The 22,045-nt window shown below is 40.7% G+C and overlaps 1 protein-coding gene across 1 annotated transcript in view; it reads right to left on the bottom strand.

Annotated features, from left to right (window-relative positions):
• The window catches only part of TMEM266 (transmembrane protein 266), a 107,613-nt gene that overhangs the window by 16,241 nt on the left and 69,327 nt on the right, over positions 1-22,045 (bottom strand). The window contains exons 9-12 of the mRNA XM_054214097.1: positions 15,658-15,714; positions 13,752-13,890; positions 12,159-12,274; positions 2,430-2,616 (exon numbers count right to left, since the gene is read on the bottom strand). Coding sequence (XP_054070072.1) covers positions 2,430-2,616; positions 12,159-12,274; positions 13,752-13,890; positions 15,658-15,714 — 499 coding nt within the window. The remainder of the gene's footprint in view (positions 1-2,429; positions 2,617-12,158; positions 12,275-13,751; positions 13,891-15,657; positions 15,715-22,045) is intronic.

Genomic DNA, 22,045 nt, shown 5'->3' with positions numbered 1-22,045 from the left:
GACCAGGAGGGGAGATCCTACACCAACCAGACATATACCTTCCACACTGTGCAAATGGAGGCACCTTCAGCTGAAGACACGCTCTTCTTCCATCCAACATAACACATTCAGGTTTTGCTGATACAGTTATTGGTCAGAATGGCCATGCTGTAGATGAAGAAAATGTGGGCAGCATGCCAAAGTGAGAATGGTGAAAGCTGCTGCAGGAACAGCCAGCATATTACTGGGAGTGCAAGTTGGTGCTGGGAGAGATGGAGAAGAAAGACCCAGTTGAGGTGGGGAGGGAGAAGAACCAGGCAGGACTGCCTCATGACTTGCTTTCCCAGGGGTAACTGCCTTCTCAAGCTTTTCATTGAGGTTTTGAAATCCTGTAGCTTACACAGAAGCAGTCTCTAAGCCAGCACTGCTAGTGCAGGATTCAAAGCCTTGGTAGCTTACTACTACTTTCCTTTGCAAAATAATTCAGAAAATTACACGCAAAATCCTCTGCCTCAATTGACTGTTACCTGGATTGTGAACTAAAGCACTGATTATTATTGCTGGGTTTGTGGTTTCTCATGCAATCTTAACTTGGTCCCCTTGTCGGTACTCGACTGTGATGGCAGACTGTCACAGATGGGTGTCCCTTGCTGTAAGACCAAAGGAATTTTTTTTGTGTCCATCTCCTGCGTCATTCAACATAAAGGACAATTGTTCAAATGGAGTCACCCAAATTACGCTTCTAAGGACAAGTGCTCAAAATAATGCATCTACAAAGGCTTTGTATGTAATATATGATACAATGCACAAAAAATATTTCCTCCGGTATTCTTTGATGACTTCTTGGAATCAGAAATTAATTCTGTATACTCAGTATGAATGTTTAAATACAACATAACTGCACCTTACCTGATATGTAAAGTAATATATGTTTTCTTATTTGCCGAACGCCTTTTTTCAGTGAAAAGCATGCATCTCTCTAATCACGTAACCTAACTGAATGTAGAAATCAATCCTGAAGATTGTGTGTCTACTTTGTTGCACGTATGGCCAGCATTTTACAGGGAAAAATAAATAATGAGTATTTGTATTAACTTGGATGATGGCATGAATACCTTGGACAGAAGAATTTTGAGATGAATCTCCACAGCACTAAAATTTCAGCAAACCACCTTATAATGTGCACAACATTCTCCATTTCCAAATGTAACCCTCAAGGAACACATGCATAAATTATAATATATCCACTTGGGAAACATCTGAAATCCTACAAAATAGGGGGAAATGCATTTTAGGGGGCAGTCTGCTCAACTGCCTGCTTTTAAATACAATTTCAAATCAGAAATAATTAATGGCTGAATTGCGGTTAGCATCTAGATATTATGAAGAGGAAAAAACAAAAACAATTTCTACATGCCTTCATTACTGTGCAGAGAATGGAAAGGATTATCATTTGAATATGTCCGGTGAGCTTTTTCTCTTAAACCTTTTGATTAAAGTACTTCTGTTACTTGAATTCTAAGGAGTTTGACCAAAATATGCATGCAAATCTCTAATTCAGATATATTCACATACTGCTCATCTGCTATAATAATCAAGCTAAGATGTCCAAGGAAAACTAACATATTGCTAAGGTAGAAAGCGTTGTCTCCTCTGGAATATTATGTTAATTGTTACTGAGATCAGGACACATTCTGCACTCCATTGGAAGGGTTCGGGGATCACAGGAAAAACAGCCATGTCATTTCCAAAAATACTTCTGGTCTAGCACTTGTGTGCTAAAAAATGGATCCAAGTAATCTGACTGTTGACATTCCCCTGAACCACACACCTGCCCAACAGACAGCTCACAGACAATGGACTGTTATTCACCAGTCACGTGGCACTTAGACATCTGAGCAGGAGCTGCCTACACAGTGCATCACTCCTCGTCTGGCACCAGAGCTGCCCTGTCCAAGAACAGCTGGGCTGTCCAGCATTGGCAGTTTTAAGCAACCTAGTGAGAACATAGCCTCTAGGCAAGGCAAGCTTCACAGCTGATGCATGGGTCCTCTCTAAACCACAGAAATGCAAGTGGCCAAAGACCAAAACTGTTTTTCAACATTGTTCTCAACTTCCCTGCTTTTACCTCTGAGTGATTATCATTTTGCCAATCTGATTTGGCTGCTGCTTCTTTAGCGTTTGATGGATATAATCATGAGGACACTGGGAAGATACATTATAGTCATTTTCTTCCCGAGTCATTTTATTGGGTGTGTTCATAATCTGCTCAAAAATACAACAGCTCCTACCACTTTGAAGCAGATGCAGCCTCTTTGCAAAAATGGGAAAATGCAGTCTCCAGGGAAAGTAATCAATTCCCTGGTAGAGCGAAAATATTTAGTAAGTTCAATAACTCCATGTAAGGGACCAGCTGTGCCAGTGGGCAGCAGCACGCAGGCAGCACTCACCTCGTGGGGGTCGCAGCTCAGTGATGTTCTCAGTGGTGTCATCGTCTGAATCTTCAGTTGCTACCACCTTGTACCTGTTGCTGCTCTGTTTGTTCAGTACATGTGGGACCTGCAGCGCAGCCTCTCTCTCTGCAGCCAGATCCAAGTCCTGCTGAGCAAGGTGGGCCCTCAGCTGCCTGATTTCAAACTAGAGGAAAAAACACCACCACATATTCATGTATAAGCACGGCCAGAAGTCTATATTCTACAGTTGAGGACCTATTACTCATTTTATCACTAAACCACTACCAACTGGTGACAGTACACACGATGTGGTTGAGCCAGGATGCGAGTCCAAGCTTCCGATGCTCTCCCAGAGCCCATGTGAGCCGGATCATTGTTCACATGATCTAAAAATAATGACTGCCTCATGCTGTTCTTAATTTTGTACATGTCTGCATCCTGAAGATATGATTTTGGACAATTTTTAAAAGACATAACTGCCAAATCAAATGAAATCTTTACAGAATTCTTAACAGGCACGTACGGATTTAGGTTCGTGACAAACATTCCTAATCTGCTAGAGTGCGTAATGAGGATTTCTGTGGAGGGAGGTTCTCTAAGCAGTACCCAGGATGGTCCTCCCCCACTAACTGGGCAAAGGGGAGGGACACCACAGCCTCTTCCAGCTTGAAATCTCAACAGTGTGCAGAAAACCCTTGGTAAGGTTGCCACTTTCCTGGCCAGTCCCCTCAAATATACAAGCCACGACAGTCTCTGCAGTCAGGAGGGGATTTGCCTCATGACTGGTGTTATACAGCAGCCGCTGACAAAAAGACAGATGCTACTGGGTACAATCTGACTGATGGACACAGCATTTTTCTCTTGTGTTTGACAGTCATAGGTCTTCCACAATGCAAGAAGGAAACTAATTTTTCTGGAGAGGCAGCAGAGACCCTTTTAAACCCTTAAAGAGGCACTACAAGATCCCACCGTCCTTCCCCTCTGCCATCCAGCACAGCTGTGGGGCTGTATGGCAGACAGTTTCTCTTTTTAAAACTCTTTTTAAGATCAGTAGTACAGCAGTGACCAAGTCACGTCTAATTATAGAGAGTCTGAGAGGGAAAAGCAAATGAGGCGAGTAATAGGCTAAGGCATTTAAAATTTAGCATTGCTGGGCCTGCCATAGTTCAAGGCCTGAAAAGCCATCAGAAAGCACGATGCTACGTTGAGCCACACTGCACCTGTCACTCCGCATTTACAACAGAGATGGAATTAGCACCTCCATGCTTGAAAACTGGTGTGTAATAGCATGTAGGCTAAATGAATCTGGTTCTGGCTCTTGCCTCTCAGATGCTGACTCAAATTACTTTGCTGTCAGATTTTGGAATCCGTCAGTGGACCTAGTCTGTTCCACCGCAGTCCACATCAGACACAGCGCAAACCCCAGGCGCGCTGCAGAGCATCAGCAGTTCCTCCAAGCCGTGTAAGCGACTGGAAGGGAAACAAGACAGAGTTTCCGCAGATTTTAGAAATAAAAAAAAAAGAGGGAAGAAAAAGGGATTCCAGTTTGCCACATCTGGAGACTATCTGCTTTCCAGAGCATAGGGGAAGGAACTACAATAACTGGAAGGCCCACTGCAAGGCTCAAATCTAGCGAGCAAAAGAGCAGTTTAAGCTTTCCAGATCACATTCAAACCACCCCATAGAGGGATCTAACAAAGCACACAGCTTTTCGTCTCTCTTGATATCAGTGGACAGAGGTCTGTCCTCTGCAGACAGCTGGCTGCATGACATGCTCCCTGCTCTTAGCAAAAGGTCCTCTGACAGTGGCAGTCAGAGGAGCCAGACAGTATCAGCAAATGTCAAAATACAGCCCTGCTCCTTGATTCCTGCAATGAAACCTCCATGGCAGGTCCCAGGTGGTGTTTTTTGTGTTAACCTATCAGCTAGGAAGAATTAGCAAACTGGGAGTGCTAACTCTTTCCCCAGCCAGCCCTAAGCTTCCTGAGACTTAAGGCACCCGTGCCATACCAGAGGTGCCAGCATGAATGTGTCATCCAGCCGTGAAAGGACTGTCTGGAGTTCAGCTTTACAACACAAGAGAATTTCAGGTTTTATCCTTGACTTCAAAGAAAAAGAAATCCCAAAATATCTTGCGTTTCACCTTTAAAGGGAGAAAGATACCCTTTCAGACACTCCCTTGGTTTAAATGAAGAAATGCACTCAAACATGATAGGCAAAAAATAAATCTGGAGACTTTTTAAAAAAATAGTGCCTAACCGTATCTACTTGCCTGGCTCAAACTAAACGGCAATAAGAATTAGGCATCATTACTGTTTTTCTACATTTCACTTTTCTTCCTTCAAAAACATTCCTGTGTGTCAGAAAAAGAAATATTGCCACTAAAATGCTTAATTCTGGCCTAGAGGCAGGATATGATTTCTTTTTTCATGGAAAAGAAAAAAAATGGCAGGTATTTTATAACACAAATAGATAAAACTACCTAAAGTCAGCTCAAGTCATTCTATTTCTGCACCACGCCTAATTTAACCAGCTTAAGCATTTACGAAGATTGGTTGAACCTTGCAACAAACAAAAGATTGTAGGGAATCACTGCATTTTACAGATGTGAAAAAGGAAGCACATTAGGTGATCTTTCCTGCTACGCTGAACCTACAGCAAAAATGAGGGAAGAGATCAGACTTTCTGATGCTCACTTACGCGTTCCAATCAATAAAGAAAGCGTTTCCAAATATCCACAGATTGTTGTCAATCCTAAAATTTCCATGCCCAGTCACCACTCAGTTTTTAGTAGATGAGTTCATAAATTCTATTGTTCAATACAGCTCTGCCAACAAGCTATGAACTACTCGGCCTGGCTTGCTGGATCAAGCAGCAGTCTGCAACCATTGCTGGGATCACCTGGGATCATTGCTGGACAACTACACTTTGTCCAAACAATTCTTTATTTCCTATTTATATGGGAAAAATTACTATCCTGCTTGAATCCTAACCACAGTACAGCATGAGAAACTGGATTACTGCCAGAGTTACTCAGGTGAACAGCGAGTACCGCTGGGAATGCGAAAAACAGAACGGGCTTTGCTGCCATCTTACGGTTGAAAAGCAGAAATACATGCTTGTGCCTACAGCAGCAGCAGAAGCACCTGCCTAGGAAGATCGCACAAATGGCACATTCTAGCAGAAACTGAAACCTAGACCTGGTGTCTTGGCTCATGCAACGCCTCCGTCATCCACTGCCTGAGAAGCGTATGCAGGACTTGCAACTTTTTAAGTGATATGTGAACCCTCTTTTATTGCTAGCTGCAAACACAATCCACATGCTTGTCTTATTTTCAGCTCTTAACGCGGAGCTAGTTCAGCTGGTCTAAAATCCAGAGCTGAACAGGAGACTATCAAGAGCAGATATAAGGATTGAATTCCTGGGCACAGTAAAGCAGCACAGTGCTCTGGACCCCAACATCCTGTGCAAGGTGAATAATAGCACACACAGAGATGTTCAGAAAGATAACAGCAGAAACTGATGTTGCCTACGAAACCACGCAGCTGCATCTGGTTAACACAGGCTCTCCCTTCCACTTTTCCATTACCTCAGATGGTCAGCTTCCAGGTCCCACTTATGTTTGCCCCAAAGTCTGTGTAGTCATTGAAACAGCGGAAAGCTAGAATTAAATACTGTTGTGTAAGCAAAAACCTGTATTTGTTTTATTGACAGAGAAGAAGGTATTCATTGTAATAATGGTGTTTGTCTCACTCCCACATTTTACTGTCACTGATGCAAAGTGATCCATACAACATGTTCCACAGAGATGCAGAAGCATAACTCTGTTACAGACACAGAGCATAAGACAGAGTCAAAACCCAAACCAATATACTGCTTCCAAATGCAAAACCAAACTCTCTGTGTCTCTAGCATGTTCAAAAAGGGACTGGGTAGGATGGAAAAATCACCATTTATCAAAAGGATTGATTTAAGAAAACAAAAGGACATTCGATAAAATATCTAGGAAAAGTTAAACAAGAAACAAAGATTCTTGCTCACAAAAGGCACGCATCTACTCTGGAGATCAGTTCAATATTCATTGTTTCCAATTATTACTTAAAAACGATCCCAAGATATTGTAGAAGCTGGAATACAGTTTTAGCCACTAAAAGCAACCCACTAAAAACAAAGGTTAAGTCTAAAAGTAGGTGTTCCTTACGGGCATAATTCAATGAGAGACTGCATGAGCAAATTATGTTGTAGGTGCTTATATCTATTGAACATGATATTGAACACTGACCTCGGGCAGTTCTAATGGGTAAAAGAGCTAATGAGATTGCTCTGACTGCATGTCACGCAGCCCAGGGCAGGTTAAATAAATCATTAAAAGGTATAAAATATAACAGTCTTTTTAAGTAAAAATTCTGGGCCAAGTTAAACACATGAAATTTCTATTTGCGTAGGAGCTGATGGAGCTATCTGAATGTAGCCCTGGGCCTCTCTGATACAGAAAACTGCAGGAGAGCCATACTGAGAAACTGTTTCATGTTTTCAGGTAGACCATCCTTCCCTCAGCCTGTCATGAAGGATGCTTATTATGCATATTATGCATATCATGAGGAAAAAAAGAAAAAAGCATACAAACTTACACACGTGCTTTGATTTGTTTAAATTTGGACTTATAGGTATCATCTCTGTTTTAAGAACCTTCTAAATGCCACAGAGAGCCAGTGGGCAAGTTATGCTGTTGTGTGGAAGGTAACTTGTTGCGATCAAGGAGACTAAGGTAAACCACCTCTTGACTCAAGATAATTACAAACTGAGCACTTGAGACTGCTACTGATATTATTTACCAGGACATCTATCATATTCATTATCATTAATTACATACACTTTGGTAGCTTCTGGTGGGCTCCTTTATCAATACGTTCCTAACATACTTTTCAATGGAAAAAATATATTTGAAAACTTCATAGAATGACAGCATGATCCAGGCTGAAATGGACCTGTGAAGGTCATCTAGCCCAACACCCTGCTTAAAGCAAGTCCATTTAGCTCAGGCTGGTAAAAGCCTGTCCTGTCAAGTTGAACATCTCCGAGGTTACATATACCACAACCTCCCTGGCAATCTGCTCCAGTGCCTAACTATTCTCCTAGCAAAAATGTTTGTTCTTATATTTAAAAGGAATTTTGCACATTCCAAGCTTGTCTACTGTCAGTGTGCACCCCTGAGAAGAGCCTGGTTACATCTTCTCACGAGGAAGTTGAAGACCACAATAACGGTGTGATACACATGGCTAATGTGAAAATGATAAATTTGAATGTATTCAGTGTTTTCAAAAATTTTACCTGTCCTCCTGTATCACAAGCTTCACAATATTTTGGCAGGAAACAAACCAGAAAGAACTATGGGGCACACCTGTGCACTTCCTCCCTCAAAGAATGCATAACGTGATTATTTATAAGCAAGTAAAATGAGAGACCTACCCAGAGCTCTAGATAACATCTCAGTTTACATGCCTGGTTATATAAAACATGCCACGCATCCTATCTGATATTTTACAACATGCATATAAGACTCAAAAAGGGACTTAGCAGTGAATCATATAGTAGTTCCCTTTAATGGTCCAGCAACAGAGTATGATTGACATAGTTTCAGAGAGATCAATGAACATTTTAGCCAGAAGCTTACTTGTGTCTAATGCGGGAGCAATAACTTTGCTCAATTCTATTAGTGCTGTCTGTACAGAATGCCCTGCCCTAAAACTCATCTGCGACTGGGATACAATCCAATGTTTATTTCCATTAGTTTAGCCATTGTTGGTAACAATAAAAACCAGGAGACAGTTGCAAACTAATGATTTATGGGCAGAATGAAACACAGGATGACCTTGGCTGCTTTCCATTCCCCAACAAAATGACTGGTAGTTAGAAATAAATTAAAATTATTGCAAAAGGATAACATAAGTTATTTCTCCAATAGGTAATTTTACCAGCTAAATAGCCCTGTCATTAAACTAGCAGCTGTTGTACAAATTATATTCCAAGATAAAAAAGAAATTATAGCTTTCATAGTTGTTGCAGCTTCAAGAATGATGAAAACCCCAATTCTATAGGAGTTGACAGAAAAGGAGCTCTTGTGATAAGGCTGAATACATAGTCTTGGCTGCACTGTACTCAGCTGAATGACTCTTCTGAAAGTTAAGCAGAAAAGCTCATGTAGTAGATCTATTATCAGAAATGGAAATTCCTTTACAGGTGATAGCAAAGGAAAAAAGCAATCTTCCCTGACTGTAATTTGCATTGTTAATGAATCTTTGGAACTTTGTTTTGCAATTTCACTGAAGTTATTCTGATAAAACAACACCATCAGCACTACATTCTCTTCATATTTTTGATAGTTATTGCAATGAGACCTCTTTACCTTTACTCATTTTCAGAAATCCCTGTTTACTGTGACTGTTAATGCTTCCCATGTTTTGTGAGGTCCTGTACAGCCATCAGCCCTTTCAGTATTTTCTGCCTTGACTGCCCTCATGCTCCACTCCCTTTTAACGACTTCTTTCTTGGCCAAGGGAGGATAAATAGAACAGAAAACTATTCAAACAGTTTCAGTGGGGTACTGCAGAGAACAAAGCGGTGGTCCGTGCAACTATAATTTATAAAATATATTTCTGGTTTTCAGATGTATGGCTAGCCAAAAATCAACATCTGGAAAGAGTTTTCATGTTTGCAAAAGTACGTCTCCAATGTCATTCAGGAATGGAAATGTACTTTATAGCTGTGATACCCTATCACTGACCAAAAAATATACAACTGACAAAAGAAACAGAATTCAAAAAGTAAGATGCAGGGAGGTTACATCTTTCCTGCTTTTACTTTTCTAAAGCAGGAACTCCATTTTGCCTGTAAAGCGTTAAGTATACCAGCTTCAAAACAGGAAGGCATGGGACTTCTCAGAGAACTGGCCACCAATTATTTTTGTTTTAAATTCCAAACAAAACAGGCTATTTTTTTTTTTCACAATTCCTCTTCAGAAATAAGATTTTGTCTGAAACTTTCAAAATCACTTCATCTGCAGAAGATGCCAGACCTTGAGAATGTCAATCCTAATTGCCTGACTAGTGGCAAAACATTAAGAAACTAAACGCAGGATCTCAGAAAAGGAAGTGCTGGGAAGTCTTTCTAACAGGAATGTTTTCATCCCTGTCTATAATTAGTAAATAAATGCAAATCACCAGTGTGGTCACAAAGATACAAGCTCGGGATGAATCGGTATCTACATCCACTGCTGGGATGAAGGTAACCATGGTGGCTTGCCCATTCTTCCCACTTGGGCTGGCACCGGTGTGCCCCAGCATGTATCTGAGGCAACAGGTCAACCCCGACAGGCAGCTCCCGGCTATCCCATCTGCCTGTGCCAGAGGTGGCACCACACAGACAAGGCAAACTGGAATCCCTCCCTGCCGACACTCCAGATTTGAGAACAGCCAGACCACTGTAGGCAAACCTTCACTCAAAAACACAGACAACCACGCTTAAACTCCACGAATGAGCAATCCTTCAAAAAGGTCAGGAAAGATGATCAAATGAAAAAGCAAAAACCTGGCAGAATTTTAGACATTAAATACCATTAGGAGACATTTTTTCCACCAGATACTGTACACAATGTTAATGTGAATATTATAATGCTGACAACTTGTTCTTGACTGACTTATGAAGCTAATAATTTACAAAGAAATAATGCAGTACTTGTGTCAATCTTATTATGCTAAATGTAGCAAACTAGTACATTTACCTCATATTATACAGCTGAGACATTTGTTTGGCAGGAAGTCAGGACAGTAAAATAAGAGGGATTAGTATATTGTCATTTTTCGACAGTCCATATTTTTCCATAGCTGATGACACTTGAAAGCGAGGAGAGAACCTGCTCTGTTTTCACAGACTTACTCATCTACCAATGCAGTATTTCTTTGTGCTTGATGCATAGCTATGCTGTAACCATCAGATTTGGGCTACTATGCTCAGACATTTTGCAATCCAGGTATGCAGATAAGGAGTACATGGATCACAATGGAGAGCTGCAAAACCTGCTCCTGAACCTCACTTGGGGTAACGAGCCTGTCTTTACTCAAAGACTATAAAATAATAACACCAAAAATTGTTTAGAGGCTGAGCGGGTTATTCGGCTGCGTTATACATTTCCGAAAAATGAATGTTTTCAAATTTATGACTGTCAAGAACTTTAGCCCAGTAGCATGGTCTGACAGACAAAATACTGCAACAGGACTCAAGAAATCGCTGAATTCCCTAGTGTGTTTGGTCAAAGGATAAACTCCCCCTGTAAAACGGGGTATATACCATTTCTCTGTTCATTTCACAACCATGGCAGAACCACGAATGACTTCTTATCATTGTGCAAAGTTGTCATGAAGAGGACTGCAGTTTTGCCACTGAAGATACTTATATAGTTGGAAGTAACTCATTTTTGCTATGGTTAACATGAGAGACTACCAAAAACAGTTTTATGAAATGGCACATACTGTCAACAGGTCTTCCAAATTCATCACACAGACAAGGCAACCTAGCACCACCCAGAGTTCATTGCAGAATCCTAGGTTGAGACCTGGCATTAAATCTAAAAAGCCATTTGGGGACCTAAATACCGATGGTTTCACAAGTATTTTAGGTTCTTTGGTAAAAGAATGGCATCTAAATCCCTCCTTCAGATTATGCACCCTTTGGGCAGCTGGTCTGTCCTGGGACGAGTTGCCTCTCCTCCTGTCTGCTCAGGCCCTTCAACCTTTTGACTGATTGAGCCATTCAGACTTACAGGTCTCCTCATTTTGTATTTGAAAAGCACCTACCACAAGTGAGGAGTGGGAACTGGAGCTAGAAATCTCCAGGATTTATTTGGGCACCTCATAGTTACCCTTAGAACAGAAACAAGAAGTCACTCGGGGGATCATTCTGTTGTGGTTTGAGGGCCACCTGAATGCCTCACTTAGCCTGGGCCTCAACATACATCCCTGGTTTTCCAGGGATACATCCAGGTTATTCCAGAACCCATTTGCATGAAACAAACTGCAAAAACTCCTGGCTCATTGCCCAAACAGTAGTTTTACACCTTTTTCATGTAAATATATTCATTTGAGATATTTCAAGCTTCACCTTCCCTTACCTCAAGGCTGAATCACTGAACGTTTTGGGGGCCTGGGAAGAGTCTTAAATCTTGACTTGCTTCCGGCAACTAGAAGTTTCTACCGCAACATTTTGAGTCTGCAAAAAGAATCTCTGACCTACAGGGAAGCTGCCTTCTACATTTAAAGCAGGGAGATTCATTAGCTTTCAACTGCCTATACTTTTCCTAGGAATATGGCCTTAATATAGCTGTAGTCTCCAACAACAGCAATGACTTTTGCATGTTCTTAGTATTATGTCAAGCTATCTGTACTCATTCAATAAATTACATACTGGAAGCATTCTTTTTCTATTCCTCACATTTGTTTTCCTCACCTTAAAAAACACAAGCACAGCAGCAGAGGGAGACAACTGCTGTTTGACAAATAGCATGCTGACAATATCCTGGCTGCAGCTAATACTTCCTTAACACTGAGACCTGTCACCTTACAACAGAAGTCCTAGTGATACTTCTCAAACCTTACCTTACAGCTAAGTACATGAACTGTTTGATTTGCCATGACAAGCTATGTGTAAATAAAGACATAAGTGAACTTTACCCCTTGCTCTTGGCAGATCTGGGTTAGTCTTTCCAGCTGCTCATCTTGAATAACCTTTGCCTTCTCATATTGCTGAATCATCATCTCCATCTCCACTTTCACTGGAAGGACATAGGCTGGAAAACACAAACAAACACTTAGAGTAACCCAGTGGTGATTTGGTTTTTTTTATCAGAAGGAAAACCTTACAGACCTTTACAGGCCAAAGAACATCAGCCCTTTCACTTGCACCTAGAGAACTAGAGTATTTCTTGTAGAAACAGCACTAGAGTATTTCTTCTGGGGAAGGATTTCTAACATGAGAAATGCAGGTCATCAGCAGGGTCCAGATCTTGTTTGGTCAGATCTCCATTTGCCTGGCTGAGCTGAAATGCATCCTGCATGCGCTTCCTAGCTTCTGCTGCACTAATACGGATCTTTTGCAGTGTTTACCACAGACTTCCTGAACTGCTGGGTAGGAGGATTTTCTGCTTAGAGTTAGGCCCATCCCCTCTAAACCCGAACAGCATGGCTCCCTTAGGAAAAGAACTATTCCAGAGCCCTAAGCATTTAATTCCTAGACTTTGTGGTAAGAAATAAGTCCTTAATGGAAACAGCAGACTAAGAAGGATATTAAAAAAAAAAAAAAGGCATTTACCTTCTATTGCTTTTCAAGCTACAGCCCCATTTTCAATAGGTCTTCTGAATGCCTCTGGAAATTTTGCTCCTGTCATACCTCTGGCAAACTCAGACTGATCAGCAAAGCTGTTCAATGCATATTGCAATTCTTGATGTTTTCTGAAGCTACACAAAGACCCTGACCTGTTCTTGTACACATCAGTCAGAGGGCTACCACCTCTCCTCAACTCTCAAACAGAGTTTCCAGGACATCTAAACCCAAAATAACAACTTGACTCTGATCTTTCACACATGAGCAAAATTCATTTATTCCTCTTCCACCTCTTTTCCCTGTAACCTGAAATGTCTGAAACTGCGGAACACAAAGTCCTTGTGTCCAGGCACAGTCACCAGTTCTGCTCTCTGCAACCTTGACTTGCTGGGGCTTTCTTATCTCCCCTGGTGCTTCCCCACACAGGTCTGTGTAAAGCGATGCACACCAGCATTGCAGAGAGCACCTTCAGCATGGAACCCCCTTGGTAAGAAAACGTTCCTGGAATCTGACATAAAAATTATATTACAGACAAGAACTTGGAAAAGAAAGCCCCAGGACAGAGCTAGCTGTATGGAAATGGGGAGGATGCAACAAATATCAGAAAGCAGATTGGAAGCAAGTGTTTAGCAGAATCAGGAATGAGATCTGGTGACAAAAGACAGGAAGCAGTCAGGGCATTTACTTTACAGGACAGGGGATGTGAAGGTGCCTAACAAAGCCAAACCAATCAATTATAAAGGCTCACAGGGAACAGGAGATAAAGCCATGAACTTGAGACCTACTCCATGGGAGTCACACTCTCTCTTCTGTTCAGTGCTTTTAAAATGTAAGAGGAAGGAGAACCACAGAAACAGTGGTGGCAAGCAATCTTTTAATACTTTTAAAAACTTTTCCTAGTCTGCCAGGTAATTCTTGCAGTCACAAACTGAATCACGACTCACCATCAACGATCCTCTTCACTCTCCATATTCGTAGTGTGATAATAAGGCTGATAGCATCCCATGGGCTGCTGGGGCCATTAGCCACTGTTGAGGCCACCATTGGTGCCAAGGACAAGATTATAACAGCACCGTCAAACACCTAGAGAGAAATCAGTTTTTTCAAACCCTTCCTAAAGATCATTACCCTGCCATTCCTGCTTGGAGTCTTAAAGGGCTTTTGCCCAAAAGAAATGCAATTATGGTACATATTTGAAAGGGATCTGGGGCGGCCAAGCCCCAGAAAGGCTGCATCCTTTTTAGGTAGCACAACAGAATTCCTCAGCGCATTTTATGAGGTGAGGAGAGATAAACTGTGGTGGGAGGGCAGAGAGAAAGTTATTTGGAAATATTGGCCAAAATCCCCAAGTAGAAGTGATAGCCTAAATGCTATTACAGCCAAAGAGTTTTATTATCATTGGTATTTATTACCTGTTACTTGGCATAATGTCATCCCAAAAAAGCATACAGTCCCTGCCCATAGATCTTACTGTCTAAATGAAGAGATCAAGAAGACAAGTAGAAAAAGATGGAGCAAAGAGACTTGATGGCTCTTGGCCACGTTCTGACTACACAACGTGTGTGGGAATGTCTGTGCATGAAGACAGAAAGACTCCCAGCTCTCACCTTTATTGGGCAGCTAGGTTTTCAAGGATTTTGACAACTGGCAATATTCAGAATTATTTGTATGACATTAGTTGCATTGGGATTAGACCAGAAAAGGCAATTGTGCAAAGTATTGGACAGAACTGCGTGAGTAAATACATTTCAGAGCAAACTGGCGATGGCGTTGTGTCCGTCCTACACTTGCCTAGCAAGGTAGAACAGAATACCACGTTCTCATTCCTAATGAGACCCTTCCCAGCTGCCAATGACCATTGATTAACAGTTTGCATGAGGAGGCACGACATAGATTTTATAAGCACCACGCATTCAGAATTGTGCATAACCATTCAGTGTATGGAAAAGAAGCAATTCTTACTGCCACCATTTGATGGGCAGCGAACAATATCACTCCATTCCAGATTACCAAAACAAGTTATCAGAAACTGCTGCATTTAGCCTCAATAATAAGAATTTCTGGATCAATAAGTCTCACTTATTTTTTTTATCAAAACAAGTTAAAAAGTTTGCAACTTTATTACAAAAATGTGCAAGTCTCTAGATTCACTTAAGCTCCAAGAAAACACAGATTTTTTTTTTTTTTCTGGTGCATCAGTTTATCATACAGTATCAAGAAAGAACTTTCAGTTTTCCTGATTTCCAGATTTCTGCCCAGATTGGGATTATGTGTTACTTATAACACATGCATTTCTTTATCTGCCTCTGCAACAGTATGTACGTTTTACCTCATTTTTCATTTGAGGTACAAATGACAGTGTTTATCATAACTCAATTTAATAAAAAAATAATTTCACAATAAAACTGGAGGGGTTGCCAAACCAGTATTTTCTAGCAGAAAACTATACACAATTTTTTCAACCAGTTCTAATTTCAACTTGATTACAGGAATGGAGTTACACAAGTCACATGACAATTTTTACTCGTATTGCTCACTATCTCAGAGTAGCAATATCAAGTTAGACTAGCACAGCTCTAACAACAAAATAAACAGAGACATAGAGCAAAAACCCCACAATCCCTCCCTTAATAAAATATCTCCAGATATCACACTCTTCTGAGTCTCTCACAAAAAAAGGGACTGCATCATACAGCTATGTATACATGCATATAATGAGAAGAACGTGCATATTTATCTGGATTAAAAGATATTGTATTGCATCAGGTCTATATCAAAGCCACCCAAAGCAGTTCTTAATATTCTTACTGTGCCTGCCTGGAAAACAGTATGAAGAGTAAGAATGCTTACCTCTATTTTGTTTTCAATGTAATCCCATATGCCAAGGACCACAATCCTCAAAATAGTCTAGTAAAATAGATTAGGGGGAAAAAAAGATGGTCAATGTTATTGTAATTTTAGATAAACATTTAGTCCTCTACCTATTTAGGGGATCATTTTTTGTCTTATTTAAGCATTATGCGTTTCTTCTGAATAATAATAATGACATAGAATTTGCTACACCTCTGTATTATAAAAGCGGGTATTGCTTTCCAACCACTATATTGACCCAGTGAAACTTCCATAAACAATTCCAAGTTCAAATGTTCATCAGTCTTTCCACCCTCCTAAAATTTCTCTTTCAAACTTGTGAGATTTAGATTACAACACCAGCCCCCTGACCCAAGCCTATGTAAGATCCACTGTGGGGCCCCCTCAGTTGGAATGGGGGAAGATTCTCTTTTCTTGACATCTTTGATATGCCAGTGCTTACTATTTTATAAGAAAAGAAAAGAAGCACTGCCCTCTCTTGATACCTAAAGATATTGACATTTCATCAGTCTGAAGAGCAGAGGCTCTTATTCTCCCCCCCTCTGGACTACAGAGCTCTTGTCATATTATTATAAAATCCCAGAAAGTCATAGGATAAGGGAGAAAAATATCTCTATTAAGCAAAACAGTTATAAGTAGCATCAGTAGCTAGAAAAGAGGAATAAAGAACGAACACAGAATGAACCAATGGTGAATTCCCATTAAAAAATACAATGGCATCTTTCCTAATTTTTAACCTGGCTTTCAGAAGATGTAATAAAAAAAAAAGAAAAACAAACAATAAAAATCTATCAGCCAACTAATGATCGAAATTGAATTCACATAAAGGCATAACTGATAGGGATGTTTTCTGCCAATAGCAAGATCAAGGTCAGATTTTGACAGACGCTACAGACATAAAGAGTCTAACTGCAGCTGTGCGCCTTGCAAAGATCAAAATGCTAGTTTCTCCATTAAAGAACAGTAGTAATGACAGAAAGCTCAGCAGGCCTATGTGTGAGGGGTGACCATGCAAGGAACTGTGCAGAAAAAAATGACTGTGATGAATATATGTACCTCCTCTTCATTATAAATACAAATATATTAAATCGCAACCAACTCTGAATTTATGCCAAACATACCAGCCCTAACTAATTGCAGAACAACACTGGATTTTTCAGTACCATTCCTATGCATGGTTTTGCCAAACCCCATGAGCCCAATTGCCTCACTTGGCTTGGGACAACTGCAGTGAGCTCCATCTTGGCACTCCAAACCTGGCTAACAGCACTTAATCCTGTTTTGCAGAGGGAGACATTGCTGTGGGAGATACGGTGCTTTCAGAGCCCAGCCTCATACCATCAATGAGCAGGAAAGTGAACTGGCCAACGCTTACTCAGAAATGGCATGTGGGAAGCATTGGCCAAGCCTGGCTGAGAAAGGAAGTCACTAGCCAGAAGCGAAAATGCAGCGCTCTCTTTCCTCTACAAAAAATTATAAGACTCTATGTAGACACCAAGAACTGCTAATGCTGCTGGTCTGCACTCCTAAAAAGAACATTTTACTTCCAAAGCATTTTACAAATGCAGCACACGAATAAGGCTATTCACAGTAATTTCCTCACGAACCTATATGCTTGAAGTTTAATATGAGGAGGAAGAGATGCACAACAGCAGCTCCTCAAATCCCTAATGACTCCAAATTCACCAGCATGATGTGATGTGATATAAGCACAAGGTGTAAGTACAGATGCTGCTGTACAACCAAGGCACTCCTGCAGCCTCAACTGAGGCCTTGAGCAGAATACTTCCAGACAAAAGCATCCCAGCTCCTCTGTAAGCACCTCCCTTGCTCCCTGTTGAGAAGCTGCACAAAATGCCTAAGCACGTTACTCATGAGCCTGTAGGTTCAGCGATATAATACAACCTGGGGTCCACCACAGCAAGTTCCATCCTGTTGAGAGCATCGTTTTCTCCTATGGCTTGTTTTCTCCTATGCTTAGGCAGCATTTGTGAAGTGCTAGGTCAATGAGCAACTAACTAAAGGATGGCTGAACACTTAATACCTTTACAGTAACTGATGGTGAGAATCTTTCTTCCTTTGGACAGGTGTGTACAGAGGTATTTTCACTTAAATACAAAGGCAAATCTGCACAAAGAAAATAGAAACACTGTCTTACAACCCTAAATATGATTTAACATGGGTCTGTTCAGGGATCGTAAGAGAGGATTTTCCTTTCTGCCTTTTTAATCCCTCACTGCAGTGTTCACTGTTTAAATCAGACTGTGCTACTGTCATATTAATGAGTCGGAGCAGTTCCAAGGGCTGGAAGCTAGCACCAATGTTTTCATTTTCAGTCTGCTGGCGTGAATCAGCACAAGTCAGCAATGACTGGAAGTCTACTCAGCAGACGTTTAATGCAGTAATGGTTGTTGGTGCTACCTCTAGAAGACCGGTCTCCTCCTCACAAAAAATGCCTTGATGAGCATCTTTGCTCTCAGCGACAGCAGTCACACTATATGAAGGAAGGGAGAGCATGAAGGAAGAATTAATCCAGTTCCCCATCTGAGAGACGCTTCAGAACAAACGCGGCACGACTGAGGGTCAAGCTTTAAAAACATTTGTTCTGTATGGCAGGTCTTAAAACTATGCACCAGCATTGTCACTCTTAACAAAAAAACCCCCACGTCACCACTGGAGGCACAAAAGGCATGTAAGGCAGCTTTTCCTTGGTGCCCTGGGGCAACCAGGCACCCCAAGAAAGTACCATGAGTGAGTCACAGACTGGGTGCATTTAGAGCCACAGGTGCCCTACACATACTGTCCACCAGGCAAGTCTTTACTAGTGGCAACTCCAACCTAGGTTTAGCTGTCTCTACTCTCCCTCTCTTATACAAAGCACAAGACCACATCCACTGCTGCTGCCATAACTCTTACCCAGAGGAGTCCGAACCAAGCAAATTTGGACTTCACTGGACAAATCTCTCTGACTGTTCAATATAATAAATACTTTGACTAAAATGAAAGCATTGGTGTTACTTATAAACATCATTTTAGTATTTTTCCTAAGCAATCAAAAATATCTTTCAAGCAACTACATATTGCATTGGATTGTGTACTTTCTCTGTACAGAACTTAAAATATGAGAACCTGTAGCAGAATCTGAAAAAAACAGAGACAAATTAATAATCCAGGAAAATTCCTAGGCACTGTACACGGACCAAACTGAAAAATGCATATTAATTAAAAGAGAACTGCAACTGTAACATTCATCACAGACAAAACAGAAATGTTAATAACAACTCTACCATTTGTAGACACAAGAATCTACAAGAAATAGGGAAAAAATGGAGCAGCATTGCTGTTTCCTACTGCTGTGCAAGCATCTTTCAGCACTGTAGCAAATGCACACACAGTTTTGCATTACACTACAGGCATTCTGCATTTTTGGACACAGGTTTGAAAGCGAACATTAAATATCAGTGTGAGTACTTTTCTGTTAAAGGCCACTAACAGCTTGTTTTCTTGTACTTGAAAAATAATGCTTTACCTTTTCTTGAGTAGAAATCTTTTAATTAGAAAATCCTTAACATAGGGGTTTTTTTTTAGTTATATCAGAAAGACATTTTTTGTTTTCTTAGAAAAGCCAAATCATTACATAAAAGTGTGTCCAGTACACTAATAAAAGGTAGATGTCTGAACACCTCTGTTAACTTAAGTCAGAGTAAACCCAGATAAAAGTAAAATTTTAAACCAGTTTTCAGACAGAAATGGTTTTTGAAGTTGACAGTGTCCCTTGGTGACACACAGTTATTTGCACAACATTAACTGTCTGCAGTGAAGTTTATGAAGGACTGTGTGATGTTGCAGGTTTTCTCTCTAATTCTGTAGGGAACCCTGGCCAAGCCATTTGCTGAGCCAGCCGTGTGAATTCCCACAATCTGCATGAGCTAGCTACATTTGTCAGCTGTCTGCAATGTAAATTAGGCAATTTTAAATACTTTTTTGCTTGCGCAGTTAATGTAATTTACTACTCAGTGACTCACTGTGCCAAATTCATCCATAGTGTAAAGAAACCAAAAGGAAGCAGCGCGGGAGGTGAAGCTGGCCCACCAGGTTTAGCTAACAGCAATGATGGGCGACGCGGCATTTCGAGATGGGGTAGTGATTGCACAAGAGAGACGGGATGGAGTGGGGTGGAAAGGGTGTCTGTAGAAGAGCCCTTCCTTCCTTCCACTGCCACAAACCCCTCTGTCTTCACTTCTGGCTTGTACAGAAATCCTGAAGATTAAGCTTCTGCCTTCTGGCTGTAGCTCATAAGACCAGATACTTATTGAACTCTTTCCCAGAAAGAACACCTTGTACCCAATCTGTAATTTATAACCTCTCTGGTTTGGGTCACTCCACCGAGGCCTTAGCTCATTCACTACTTAAAAGAATCTTCTTTTGCCATCTTCTGGTGTGCTCGTCCTGAGATGTGGCATTGGTTGTTCTAGTGCACGCTATCCCCAGGCCACCAGAGCACGGAGACGTGTTAGCATCTTTACACCAAGACATCCTTCTGTTTCCAGTGCATAGGCATCCTCCTCATGTGGTTTCTCTTCAATCAAGGCTCTGAAAGGAAACATGTAACCACTGACCTCACCTCACATACTACGCAGTACAAAACACTCCCCATCTACTGTACTTTGTAACTGCTGTGGCTCTGTTAGCACATGTGGCTACATAGAAATCATTAACTGCAAAAGCTCGGTGACATGAACAGACACGAACGCAGTATGTTCTTTTTCACTGACTACCACTAACAATTTATTACATCATATAGTATCCAAAGGCACCTTTGCATAAACACTGCAGTTATATTTGTTCTTATGTTCTCCCATAATATTTGTGCTTAGAATATGGAGAAATATAATGAAATTTATACTGACAACTCTGGATAGCTTTGGAAGGGTTCTTCATGAATAGAAGTGGCTTACTAGAGACGCACTATACTACCATAAGGTAACTGCAGATTGGATAGAAAACTGGTCTTAAGCAACCTTGCATCAGAAGTTCCCTCTGGGCATGATTACAGTAGTGACAATTCTTATCTTTGAAATGCGCCATGTAGAAGGTGCTGGACTGTCACTGTCAAGAGATGAAAGCACAGATGAAGCACTGATAGAGCACACCATATAAGTCAGGTATATTCTCGGAAATAAAATGGGTGGACTGGCATTCCAGGAAGGAGTCTAGGTAAATTTCTAGACCTCTACAAAACCATTTTCCCTGGTAACTACTTTTTTGGTGCAGCAAGAAAAGCTGTTAGAGAAGAAATTTCACAGTATATTAAATATTTAATTTTTTACACACTAGCAAAGAGGGAAGCTTAAATTTACCTTTATAAATTATATTTCCATGTCGTTCTTCCTAGATCCTCTCTAATCAACCCCTTTAAAAATCAAAACATACACAGCTAGCAATGCAGTGCATTTATGCATCATAAGAAAAGTTGTGTATACATGGAATGAAAGCAAACATCCAGAAAAGAAGCCACAACTTATGGAAGAATTATAGAATTAATAGAAGATTATTATCTTTCTGCTCAGCTGTTTGAAGCTCACAAAAAAATGTAATAAAAGTAACATAACTGATTTCTCTAATATAAAATTATGAATTTGTTATGAAAAATCTATATGGCAAGGACATTATTTCTCTTAGTTCTGTCATTTGGGATGTTTTTCCTTTTTAACAGAACCTTAATAGTAGGGTCTACCTTAGTAGGTTTTATTCCTTCCACGGAGTAAAGTGTCAGACTACTATGAACACTTCCTTTTAACATACAGGATGAGGAAAGTCTTGTTTGTTTTTTTTCCTCCTAAAAATGAAAATCTAAAGTGCACTTGTGAGCTCCAACTAATTAACAAATTCTTTATCAGCTAGGACCCCAGACTTACACTACTCAATTTGAGAACTCATTTCTTGGACATAAATGCAGGAAAAAATTTGCAATTCTGCGACTACCTAACTTTAAGGACATCAGAAGGCTTTGTTACTCCCAGGGAAACACTCGAGGTGCTGAAAGCTAGCAGAATGCCTGAGTGCTTGGCTGACTGAAGCATATACAGAGCAACGCAAACAACTAATATCAAAGAACTCAAGTCTTGCACGCAAACAGCCTCATCAATCTTAATGGAAAAGCGGAACTGAACAACAGCTACAGAATCAAATATTTGTGGCAGTGTGATAAGACTATTAAAATACGAGCAGACTCCAATCCACTTACCAAAACACTGTGATATTCCCCATCTTCCTTTTCTCAGCCACCTATTACCAAGGCTGAATTTGCCCTCTTGATAGGGTGTAACCCCGGCCTTGCCTTGCTGTTGGTACTGGGGTTTCCCCC

Source organism: Rissa tridactyla, chromosome 9 (genome assembly GCF_028500815.1).
Source record: "Rissa tridactyla isolate bRisTri1 chromosome 9, bRisTri1.patW.cur.20221130, whole genome shotgun sequence".
Classification (NCBI taxonomy): domain Eukaryota; kingdom Metazoa; phylum Chordata; class Aves; order Charadriiformes; family Laridae; genus Rissa; species Rissa tridactyla.
Note: the sequence above shows the minus strand (reverse complement) of the source record. Positions and strands in the feature narration are given on the sequence as shown.